The 13,599-nt window shown below is 37.1% G+C and overlaps 1 protein-coding gene across 1 annotated transcript in view; it reads right to left on the reverse strand.

Moving 5' to 3' along the window:
- The window catches only part of LOC126365881 (dynein axonemal heavy chain 6), a 1,020,408-nt gene that overhangs the window by 482,931 nt on the left and 523,878 nt on the right, over nt 1-13,599 (reverse strand). Inside the window, exon 38 of the mRNA XM_050008578.1 lies at nt 9,118-9,310. Coding sequence (XP_049864535.1) covers nt 9,118-9,310 — 193 coding nt within the window. The remainder of the gene's footprint in view (nt 1-9,117; nt 9,311-13,599) is intronic.

The raw sequence follows: 13,599 nt of genomic DNA on the forward strand, positions 1-13,599 counted from the left end.
CTGACATCTGGAAAAGTGTCTTGGAAGTCTTGCTGCTGCTGCTGCTGCTGCTGCTGAGGGGTGATGATCAAGCATGGGTGATGGCTGGCTGCAGCTGATGTCCATGGCTTGTGGCCTGATTTCCTTGCTCTTGGTGTGACAACATAGGAGTGTGTCACACAGTTCACTGACCAGCAACTACTGTCTGCCTGTGGCCTCATTGCAGTCCTGGGCCCTTGTTTCTGCTTCAAATTCTCCTATAGTTTTGTTCCTTTACAGCTTGTTACATAGCAGTGGCAACAAGACAGAGAGGGCTTCACCAATGGAAGAACAAGTTCAACTGACATCATCATCGATGCAGTAAGGGCAGCAAAATTTTTTGAAGACTGCAGTGGCTGATGGTGTTGAAGGTAAAGTGTTTTATCAGTGAATGCAATTAAATGTTTGCAGAAGTGAGTGACAAAGAAAGAACAAGCAGTGAATTTGACAATGAGAAACAGACAGAAAACAGTAAGAGTGAGCCTAATAGTATGGTATTTGGAGATAGGGAGAAGGAACTAAAATTGTTAAATGAATGTAAAGTAGTTGTCAAAAGTAAATTTGAAGGTGGAAAGTGGAGTGAAACTAATGGACCATTCTTTTTATGATGAGGATACTGTTTGGCAAATAATATGCCAAATGTCAAGGGCTTCACCCACTGCACATAGAAGTGTGAGTGAGGCCTTGGACAGTCTGGAGGTGATGAAATAAATTAATGTTGAACAGGAGCTGCATGAGGAAAGTAGCCAAGTTTAGGAAGCGCTAGTAAAGGAGCATTTTCAGTTGGTAATAGTGGAGTTTATGAAAGATTTGAATTAAGAAACGATCAAGACAGTAGTGAGAGTGGAAGTCTAAGAAGTCTAAGCTAGAAATGGTATTGCTAATTTAAAGTCAAACTTGGACAAAAAATTATGAATTGTAAAAGTTTGTTTCGAAAATAGGTTAGAAAAACTGGTACTGTAAAAATATAGACCATGAAAATAGATTGTGAAGCTAACAAAGATAGAATTAGAAAAAAAATAGCAGAAGGAATTCTGATACTAGGGACCAATTCAGAGGAGATTACCATGTGTATAGAGTGTAGTACAGCAGGCCCTGGAAGGAATAATGGAGGTTATAGGAACAATTGGATGGGAAATGCTCCAAAGGGGAATAGAACTCATAGAGGAAATTCAAGTGACAGAAGAGGAGGGAATGGTAACTATGGACCCAAATCAGAAAACTGAAATTTGCAGTTGGGTTCCATGCTTGGGGAAGAAGCAAAAAAGAGCCACCAGGGAATAGAAGAAAAACAACATGGACTAATTTTCAACTGAGCAGAGATAGTTACGTAAGTAGAGAAACTTCCCATGTCTAGTAATGAACAGAACTGTTCCCAGAGGAAGGGATCCCATTAAACTGGAAGAAGGAGAGCAAATGGCAAAGCAAACAGATGAAACAGAAGAGTGTTTGACTGTTCAGTGAAAGAAATATGAAAAAGACTATCAGGATGCTATGAAAAATTGTGAACAACTCTGTAAAACAAATCAATTGAAGTATCTTCCTTTTTGGTCAAATAGTGAGAATAAACAACTGATCAGCCAAGCATTTGAGGGTAGTGACAGTGAAAGTACTAGTGATTCAAGAAATAGTCCAAGTTGCGATGAAAATAGTAAAGAATATAGAAGAGGAAGAGAAAAAAATGTATAAACTAATTTGTTGAAGACATTGAAGGTAATATGATAAATAAAGAGAGAATAAATATAAGTAAACAAAGAAATAATGAGATAGAGTTGTGGAATACTGAAGATATAAGCAGCAACAATATGAGAAGATAAATTGCTACTCACCATATAGCAGAGATGCTGAGTCACAGATAGGCACAACAAAAAGACTCTCACAATTAAAGCTTTTGGCCATTAAGACTTTAAGTAGCAACTTTCTTTCTCATAATATTGTTACATTCCATCCTGCATTTTCCATTGTTTGAAGATATAAGCAGGGAAGAGAGTCTGGCCATCTGTCACTTAACAGTATTTGGAAACAGGTTTCATGATGAAGATGAGATTTTTTTATAAAAAAATAATTGAGGTTGTTGCACGAAGGAGACACAATGTTGAGTATTAGAGCACCAATGGGAAAATTTTCAAGAGCATCAAACAAGAAGTACTATTAATTGTGAAATTTGGGGGTCAGTTATTGGAACGTAAATTTTTAGTGATAGTATACCTAATGTTAGTGTAGATGTAATATTGGCTACAGACTTCTTATGTAAGTGGAATGTGAAAATTGATTTTGGCAATGGAAAATTTAGTTTTGTGAGCACTGGAAATTCATATGAAATGGCAGTTTTGGAAAAATTAGATTCTGACACACATAGTGCATTAGACTTATCACTGGGATACTTAGCCATTATAACTGACAGGGATAAGACTGAAAAAGAACAAGTACAGTACAGGTAGAGATAAATAACAAAGCAAAAAATATTGAAGAATAACACCTAACCAAAAGAGTGATTCAAACAGTACATTATTTTCACATAAGCCTGGATAAATAAAATATTTTGTATGTAGAATAAAGTTAAAAGAAAAATGAACTATTCTTTATGAAACTTTTGTTATTCCATTTTCCGAGAAAGGAGCTGTTAGAAGAGAAAGAGAGAAGATGAGAAGATGCTTCAATGGGGAATAATTGCATGCTATAAAGTCAGTTATTTTTAAAAAAGGAATGGTGTCAAGAGTTGTTCCTTATGCAAGAAAATTAAATGAAATAGTTCTGAGAGCAAGTGACTGACCAGCCAATACTGGAAGAAATTTTACAGAAATTCTATGGATTTAAATTTTTGACTTATTTTAATGTAACTTGTGGTTATTGGATCTAATCTTAGCAAAGGAATCTATGCCTTGTACAGCTTTCCTATTTGAAGGTAAGTGTTATCAGTACTGTGTGGTACCTTTTGGTCTAAACTTGTCTGTATATGTTTTCATTGTTGTTGTTGTTGTCTTCAGTCTTGAGACTGGTCTGATGCAGCTCTCCATGCTACTCTATCCTGTGCAAGCTTCTTCATCTCCCAGTACCTACTGCAACCTACATCCTTCTGAATCTGCTTAGTGTATTCATCTCTTGGTCTCCCTCTACAATTTTTACCCTCCACGCTGCTCTCCACTACTAAATTGGTGATCCCTTGATGCCTCAGAACAAGTCCTACCAACCGATCCCTTCTTCTGGTCAAGTTGTGCCACAAACATCTCTTCTCCCCAATCCTATTCAGAACTTCCTCATTAGTTATGTGATCTACCCATCTAATCTTCAGAATTCTTCTGTAGCACCACATTTCGAAAGCTTATATTCTCTTCTTGTCCAAACTATTTACCATCCATGTTTCCCTACATGGCTACACTCCATACAAATACTTTCAGAAATGACTTCCTGAAACTTAAATCTATACTCGATGTTAACAAATTTCTCTTCTTCAGAAATGCTTTAATTGCCATTGCCAGTCTACATTTTATATCCTCTCTACTTCGAACATCATCAGTTATTTTGCTCCCCAAATAGCAAAACTCCTTTACTACTTTAAGTGTCTCATTTGTTAATCTAATTTCCTCAGCATCACCTGACTTAATTCGACTACATTCCATTATCCTCATTTTGCTTTTGTTGATGTTCATCTTATATCCTCTTTTCAATCCATTCCGTTCAACTGCTCTTCCAAGTCCCTTGTGGTCTCTGACAGCATTACAATGTCATTGGCGAACCTCAGAGTTTTTATTTCTTCTCCATGGATTTTAATACCTACTCTGAATTTTTCTTTTGTTTCCTTTACAGCTTGCTCAATATACAGATTGAATAACATCGGGGAGAGGCTACAACCATGTGTCACTTGCTTCCCAACCACTGCTTCCCTTTCACGGCCCTCGACTCTTATAACTGCCATCTGGTTAGTGTACAAATTGTAAACAGCTTTTCGCTCCCTGTATTTTACCCCTGTCACTTTTAGATTTTGGAAAAGGGTATTCCAGTCAACATTGTCAATAGCTTTCTCCAAGTCTACAAATGTTAGAAACGTAGGTTTGCCCTTCCTTAATATTTCTTCTAAGATAAGTCGTAAGGTCAGTATTGCCTCACGTGTTCCAACATTTCTACGGAATCCAAACTGATCTTCCCCCAGGTCAGCTTCTACCATTTTCCATTCGTCTGTAAATAATTCACATTAGTATATTGCAGCTGTGGCTTATTAAACTAATTGTTCAGTAATTTAAACATCTGTCAACACCTGCTTTCTTTGGGATTGGAATTATTATATTCTTCTTGAAGTCTGAGGGTATTTCGCCTGTTTCATACATCTTGCTCACCAGATGGTAGAGTTTTGTCAGGACTGGCTCTCCCAAGGCCTTCAGTAGTTCCAATGGAATGTTGTCTACTCCCGGGCCCTTGTTTCGACTCAGGTCTTTCAGTGCTCTGTCAAACTCTTCACGCAGTATCGTATCTCCCATTTCATCTTCATCTACATTCTCTTCCATTTCCATAATATTGTCCTCAAGTACATCACCCTTGTATAGACCCTCTATATACTCCTTCCACCTTTCTGCCTTCCCTTCTTTGCTTAGAGCTGGGTTTCCTTCTGAGCTCTTGATATTCATACAAGTGGTTCTCTTTTCTCCAAAAGTCTTTTTAATTTTGCTGTAGGCAGTATCTATCTTACCCCTAGTGAGATAAGCCTCTACATCCTTACATTTGTCCTCTAGCCATCTCATTTTTGAGCTGTTTGTATTCCTTTTTGCCTGCTTCATTTACTGCATTGTTATATTTTCTCCTTTTATCAATAAATTCAATATATCTTCTGTTACCCAAGGATTTCTACTAGCCCTCATCTTTTTACCTACCTGATCCACTGCTGCCTTCACTACTTCATCCCTCAAAGCTACCCATTCTTCTTCTACTTTATTTCTTTCCCCCATTTCTGTCAATTGTTCCCTTATGCTCTCCCTGAAACTCTGTACAACCTCTGGTTCTTTCAGTTTATCCAGGTCCCATCTCCTTAAAATCCCACCTTTATGCAGTTTCTTCAGTTTTAATCTACAGTTCATAACCAATAGATTGTGGTCAGTGTCCACATCTGCCCCTGGAAATGTCTTACAATTTAAAACCTGGTTCCTAAATCTGTCTTACCATTATATAATCTATCTGATACCTTTTAGTATCTCCAGGGTTTTTCCATGTATACAATCTCCTTTCATGATTCTGAAACCAAGTGTTAGCTATGATTAAGTTGTGCTCTGTGCAGAATTCTACCAGGCGGCTTCCTCTTTCATTTCTTAGCCCCAATCCATATTCACCTACTACGTTTCCTTCTCTCCCTTTTCCTACACTCGAATTCCAGTCACCCATGACTATCAAATTTCCGTCTCCCTTCACTATCTGAATAATTTCTTTTATATCATCATACATTTCTTCAATTTCTTCGTCATCTGCAGAGCTAGTTGGCATATAAACTTGTACTACTGTAGTAGGTGTGGGCTTCGTATCTGTCTTGGCCACAATAATGTGTTCAATATGCTGTTTATAGTAGCTTACCCGCATTCCTATTTTCCTATTCATTATTAAACCTACTCCTGCATTACCCCTATTTGATTTTGTGTTTATAACCCTGTAGTCACCTGACCAGAAGTCTTGTTCCTCCTGCCACCGAACTTCACTAATTCCCACTATATCTAACTTTAACCTATCCATTTCCCTTTTTAAATTTTCTAACCTACCTGCCCGATTAAGGGATCTGACATTCCACGCTCCGATCCGTAGAACGCCAATTTTCTTTCTCCTGATAACGGCATCCTCTTGAGTAGTCCCCCCCCCCCCCCCCCCCCCCCCCCCCCGCCCCCCCGCACCAGAGATCCGAATGGGGGACTATTTTACCTCCGGAATATTTTACCCAAGAGGACGCCATCGTCATTTAATCATACAGTAAAGCTGCATGCCCTCGGGAAAAATTACAGCCGTAGTTTCCCCTTGCTTTCAGCCATTCGCAGTGCCAGCACAGCAAGGGCGTTTTGGTTATTGTTACAAGGCCAGATCAGTCAATCATCAAGACTGTTGCCCTTGCAACTACTGAAAAGGCCGTTGCCCGTCTTCAGGAACCACACGTTTGTCTGGCCTCTCAACAGATACCCCTCCGTTGTGGTTGTACCTACGGTACGGCTATCTGTATTGCTGAGGCACGCAAGCCTCCCCACCAATGACAACGTCCATGGTTCATGGGGGGATGTTTTCATTAGAGCTCTGAAAAAGTTTCAGGTACCAAAGTAACTGTTTACATTCATGATATTTTGAAGGCAAGTTTTGATAGGTATGAGCATTGTCAAATTTTGGATGGAGTGCTGGATGCTATTTACAGAGGGGGACTGAAATTAAAACTGAGCAAGTATCAGTAAAAAGGAATTTTTTTGGGCCATGTAATTTATGAAAAAGAGATACACACTAAACACAACAATCTAACATCTCTTCCTATTTTTCCACCACCTAATAAGAATACAGAATGTAATGCTATGCTCAGCCTATTAGGATATTACTGAAAATTTTGCGACACATTAGTCACTTAATAATCCTTGTTCGGGCAATTTACTGAAGTAGACTGTAGTGTATAATTGGAGTTCAGAATGTGAGGAAGCTTTACAAAATTTAAAGAAAGAGTTGTGAAGAGTATATTAGTAAATCATTCTGTCATTACTTTTTTGTATCAGTACAGTGTTGAGCTTTCTAGTATGGGAGTCAAAATTTTTCAGTTACTGGAAACAGATAAAGGAGTGCACATACAACAAGTGCTTTTGCAAGTAGGGCTTTGCATACTCATGAACTGGAATGTTCAACTTTGCTATTGGACTGTTCATTGGTGATTGTACAAGTTGGTATTGTTCAGTGCACTGAAAAATTTTAGCAGTTGATATACAAATCACCATTAATATTCGCTGAGCTTAGTGAAGAATAAATGTGGGTGTTAGAGTAACTGAAATTATGGTGTCATGTACGTCTTTGAGGAAACACCATCCCACACTCATTTAGACTGTCACCTTCATGGTGATTAAGGATGGTGCTGCTGAGACTCATGTTAGAAATGCTATAAGCTGCATGAGTGCCCCAACCAACTGACATTTGTCTGCTGCTCACCATAGATTTTCCAATTTTATGCCAGCCATGAGGATATAAGATGCTGAAAGAGCAAGCCCCATCACACTTTGTGGTTGCTGTCCATTTTTACAGTTTCTTCAGCATATCTGTGACACTCTCTCATGGATCGAAAGAAACCTGTGACCATTCATGCTACCCTTCTCTTTGTACATTCAACATTCCCTGTTTGTCCTTTTTCATATGGGTATACTAGGATGGGCCACACAAGTGATATGTAAGCAATCTCCTTTGTAGACTGATTTCAATTTCCCAAGTAAGCTGCCAATAAACTAGAGTCTACTACATGCTTAATAGGTATTTATATGAGTTAACCAGTTCCAACTGTGACTCACTGATATTGTATATTAAAAACAAAGATTCCAAGACTTACCAAGCGGGAAAGAGCTGGTAGGCAGGCACAATAAAATAACACACAAACACACACACAAAATTACGAGCTTTTGCAACCAGCGGTTGCTTCGTCAGGAAAGAGGGAAGGAAAAGGAAAGATGAAAAGATGTGGGTTTTAAGGGAGAGGGTAAGGAGTCATTCCAATCACGTAGGCGGAAAGACTTATTTTAGGGGGAAAAAAGGATAGGTATATACTCGAGCGCGCACGCGCACACACACACACACACACACACACACACACACACACACACACACACACATATATCCATCCATACATATACAGATACACATGTTTGCATTGTGTGTCTGTATGTGTATGGATGGATATGTGTGTGTGTGTGTGTGTGTGTGTGTGTGTGTGTGTGTGTGTGTGTGTGCATGCGTGTATATACCTATCCTTTCTTCCCCCTAAGGTAAGTCTTTCCGCTCCCTGGATTGGAATGACTCCTTACCCTCTCCCTTAAAACCCACATCCTTTCATCTTTCCTTTTCCTTCCCTCTTTCCTGATGAAGCAACCGCCGGATGCAAAAGCTCGTAATTTTGTGTGTGTGTTTGTGTGTTATTTTCTTGTGCCTGTCTACCGGCGCTTTCCCGCTTGGTAAGTCTTGGAATCTTTGTTTTTAATATATTTTTCCCATGTGGAAGTTTCTTTTTATTTTATTCACTGATATTGTAGTCATACAACACTATGTTTTTCCTTTTTGTGAAGTGCACAGTATTACATTTCTGAACACTTAAAGAAAGTTGCAAAACTTGGCACCACTTTGAAATCTTATCAAAATCTGACTGAGTACTTACACAGATTCTTTCAGACAGTACTTCATTATAGATAACTTCAGCATTTGCAGCTTATCTGAGGTTACTACTATTATTGTCTGCAATGTCTTTAATGTACAACATGAACAGCAAGGGTCCCAACACACTTCCTGGGGGCACACTTGTAATTACTTCTACATCTGTTAATGACTTGCCATACAACAAAACTTTATGCATCACATATGTCTCATGCATCTAACATGATCATTGTTTCGCTAATAAGTGTAGATATGATACTGAATCAATGCTTTTTATGAATCAAGAAATACCGCATCCACATGACTGTCTTGACCCAAAGCTTCCAGTATGTCATGTGAGAAAAGTGTGACTTGGGTTTCACATGACTGATGTTTTTGGAACCCATGCTATGGAATAGGTCATCCTGTTCAAAATACCTCATTATGTTTAAGCTCAGAATATGTTCTAAGATCTAAACCTATTCAATGTCAAGGATACAGGATGGTAGTTTTGTGGATTACTTCTAGTATCCTTCTTCTAAATGCATGTAACCTGTACTCTCTTCCAACTACAGACACAATTTTTGTTAAGGAATTTAAAATACTGTGCATGTAAGTAGAGTCATGAAAACAAACTAGCGTCATCGAGACAGGTGACCATCCGTAAATATAACATATTGTAAAGCAATTAACTACATACTTATACTGAACTAAATTTAAGTTATCATTTCATGACTGTAAATTCTTTAGAAGGAATTTTGTAAGCTTTACCTTGAAAATATTTTTCAGTGTGAACTCAGAAGGTGAAGGAATAAACAGCATAGAAAAATGGCGCACAAATCGAGGAGTCAATGGATTCCTTCCACCTCCAGGTGGTGCACATGCTGCTATAATAACAACATCTTGAATTTCTTTCCAGAACAATTTCTCTCTGTCATACAGCCCACCAAAGTCAAGATATTGTCTGAACAAATAAATAATATATCACAGATTGCCATTAAGTAGATCCAAAACTTATAATGAGGCATTACTCTTATTTTATTTAATAATATTATAAACAGGATTGTCTACTCATCATTGACTCAAAGATGAGTGATTTCTACAGGAATATCAAAGCCTAATATAAATGACCCAGGTAAAATAGATTAGATTTATGTGTAGACATTTAATATATCAACTGAAAGTACAAATGACCAGTAACTAATCAACAATGTTTTCCTGGAGTATTTCATAGTATTCTCCTGTGTTCTTAAGGCTAAGTGAATAAATATTAATACAATGTGAATTTTTTTGTGCATAACTTTGCAGGAAAGCTGATTGCACTGTTTATGCTGGCCACATCGTTTTCTGCCATAAAGAGTCCTGAATGATTAAACCCATGGCATTCCAGTTAATTTTCCCCCAATAGTACCAAATGTTCTGTGAGGTTCAGTCACAAAAATGCACTCGAATGCTTGTTGTGTGCCTTTTAAAAGAAGTAACAGTTTCATTCAAGTTATTTTGTGTCAAATCTTAGTGTTCCATATACTCTTGTGGACTGTGTCATACAAATACACTTTAGCAATAATGGATAAATTTCAGTACATAACTTCATTGGCACTCTGAGCAAACAGACCTATTATACTCCAAAAGAATCTCTAATGTGGATGTAACTGTAAAGCATATATGATGAGAATATGCTGCCAAAATGAGACATTAACTAATAAGCAGCCTTTGATATCACAATTTTAACTGATATTCATTTTATGAACCTGTGAAAGGAATTGATACTTTTGAAACATAGATCAGTTTTTTGTACTTTTATGTGTGTTTTCACTGGTGCTAAAACGTTCACCAGCTGACTAAAAATTCTGTCTCCAAATTTTATATTTATTATAAAACAATTTCAATTTTTCACAATATCTTTTCGGGTCATTACAAACTAAGTGGTACTGCACTATAAAATAAGCAAGTATTACTGCAGTAAGCTATTTGACTTCAAGATGTTTGGCACAAGCTCATTAGTCTAAAACTGTTGTAATCTTTATGGCCAAAGGGTAATATCAGTATGACTCCCACTTCTTCGAATACCCAGCTTCTTAAACCTTGCTGACAGTTCCATTGCACACTGACCAGAACATTAGTCAAATTCCATGTACCTCACAGATGGGAGCTTCTGGGATGGGGAAAGACGTTATGGATGTACATTTGATTTAATTACAAGACAATGCATAACCATCATTAAATAATATTGTATCTGTATCACAACGTTAATAATAATTGCATGTATAACAATTTAAAATTTTAAGAGTTTCTGTCATAGCAATCTTCAATGGAGTAGGTGGTGATCAACATAAAGTTATTAAATTCAATCTTGAACTCGACAACATTACCTATAAGACATTTAATAAGCTCTAGCTGGTATCTGAATTCATGTGCACTCATTTACCAGTATACGACTCCTTCTACATTTACACCCATACCCTGTAAACCACTGTAAACCACATGGCAGATGGTACAGCCCATTGCATCCATCATTAGATCTTTTTACCATTCAGTTTGCATATGGAATGCAGAAAGAATGACTGTTAAATGCTTCTGTGCATGCTATAATTCCTGTGGGATTGATACATATGGGATTGTAGTATATTCCTTGAATCATCATTTAAAGCTAGTTCTTGAAACTTTGTAAGTAGGATTTCTCATAATAGTTTACATTTATGTTCAAGAGTCTGTGAGTTTCAGCATCTCTGTGATACCCTTTCATTGCTCAAACAAACCTGTGGCCAGTTGTGCTTTCCTTCTCTGTATATCTTCTATATTCCCTGTTAGTCCTTTTCTAAGGGTCCCACACACTTGATCAATATTTCAGAATGGGCCACATGCATGATTTGTAAGCAACCACCTATGTAGACTTACTGCATTTTTCGAGTATTCTACAAATAAACTGAAGTCTACCACATGCTTTACTCACAACCGAACCTATATGATCATTCACATCATATCCCTACAGTGTGTTATGCCCAGGTATTTGCAGGAGTCGGTCGATTCCAGGTGTGACTCATTGATATTACAGTCGTAGAAAAGTAGCTTTTTCATTTTGTGAAGTACACAGTTCTACATTTTCGGACACTGAATGCAAGCTGCCAAGCTTTGTACGACTCTGATTCCAACTGATTATTTGTTCAGTCTTTGCTTCTCATCCCATATGGTAAGTCTCCCCTGACCTGTGGTTCTAGGTGACTTTCCCAAAATCTACCCTTTTTATTACTCCTCCCTGTCCTATTCCTTCACCTTTCTTCCTTCGTCTTCAACCCTTCTGACTGATGAAGGAGCCACTGGCTCAAAAAGGTTGCCAATCACAACAGTCTTTTATGTATGTGTTCTGCTGCCACTTGGTAAGTTGATTTATCTTTCCAATTACATAATTTTATCAATAATTGATTATTTGTTCAGCTATTTTCAGACAGTAATTACATACATACATAAATCCTTGTTCCATAGATCATGAATAGGACATTTTGTAATGATGTGGAACGTGTCACTTTAACATAAGTATTCTTTAAACAAAATAATTAATTATTTAATATTTTTTACAGGTACTACTTCATGTCTAAGGATTCATCTATTGAGTAGGAGTTGTCATTCAGAAATTCTTTTGATTTGTTTTTAAATGTTTGTTGGCTATCTGTCAGACTTTTAATACTATTTGGCAAATGACCAAAGGTTTTTCTGGCATCATAATTCACCCTTTTCTGTGCCAAAGTGAGATTTAATCCACAATAATGAATATCATCCTTTCTTTTAGTGTTGTAGCTATGCACTATGCTGATATTTTTGAACTGGGATGGTTTATTAATGACAAATTTCATAAGTGAATATATGAATTGCAACGGTCTGTGAATATCCCGAGTTCCTTAAATAAATGTCTGCAAAGTGATCTTGGGTGGGCTCCAGCTGTTATGCTGATTATATGCTTTTGTGCAATGAATACTTTCTCTCTTAATGATGGATTGCCCCAAAATATGATGACATCTGAAAGCAGTGAATGAAAATAGGCATGCTAGGCTAATTTACTGATATGTTTATCACCAAAATTTGCAATTACCCTAATAGCATAAGTAGCTGAACCTAACCATTTCAGTAGATCATCGATGTGTTTCTTCCAATTCAATTTCTTATCAATGCACACACCCAGAAATTTTGACTATTCTGACTTAGCAACAGAATTTCGTTCATGGTCTATATTTATCATGACATTTACAGAATTGTATAAACTGTGTTTTCTCAAAATTTAGTGGGAGTCCATTTGCATTGAACCACTTAATAATTTTCTGAAAGACATTTTTTGCAATTTCCTCAGCTGATTCTTGCACCTAGGATGTATCATCATCAAAAAGAACTAGCTTTGCATCTTCATGACTAGAGTGGCAAGTCATTAATATATATTAAAAGCAATAAGCAACCCAAGAATGAACCATGTGGCACACCACCTTTCATACCTCCCCAGTTAGAGGACTCTGCTGGTTTTTGCAGACTATCTGTACTGTTAATTTCAACCTTCTGAATTCTTACAGTTAAGTATAAATTAAACCATTTGTGCACTGTCCCACTCATACAACAATATTTAAGCTTATCTAGAAGAAATTCATGATTCACACAATCAAAAGCCTTTGAGAGATCACAAAGTATCCCAATGGATGATGTCCAGTTATTTATTGCATTTAATATTTGATCAGTAAAAAGCATTTCTGAAAACCAAATTGACATTTTGTTAGTACCTCATTTTTATAAATACGTGATGCTACTCTTGAATACATTACTTTTTCAAGAGTTTTGAATAAAGCTGTCAGAAGTGAGATTTGGCAGTAGTTGTTAGCATCAGATTATCCCCTTTTATATGCAATGGTTTAACAACAGCACATTTCAGTCTATCTGGAAAAATGCCCTGTTTCAGTGAGCTACTACCATGGGGCTGAGAATCCCACTTACTTGTTGGGAACAAGCTTTTAGTACTCTGTTGGAAATGCCATCAATTCCATGTGAGCTTTTACTTTTGAGTGAATTTATTATTTTCTTAATTTCAGCAGCAGAGGTGGGTTGAATTCAATTTTATCAAATTGCATAGGTACTGCCTCTTCCATATACTGCCTTGCATTTTCTAATGAATAGCTGCACCCTATTTTCTCTATAACACCTAGAAATTATTACTAAAAATGTTTTCTACTTCTGACTTCCTGTTAACAAGCTTTTCATTGTGTTTGATAGAAGTAC

Source organism: Schistocerca gregaria, chromosome 4 (genome assembly GCF_023897955.1).
Source record: "Schistocerca gregaria isolate iqSchGreg1 chromosome 4, iqSchGreg1.2, whole genome shotgun sequence".
In the NCBI taxonomy this organism is placed as follows: domain Eukaryota; kingdom Metazoa; phylum Arthropoda; class Insecta; order Orthoptera; family Acrididae; genus Schistocerca; species Schistocerca gregaria.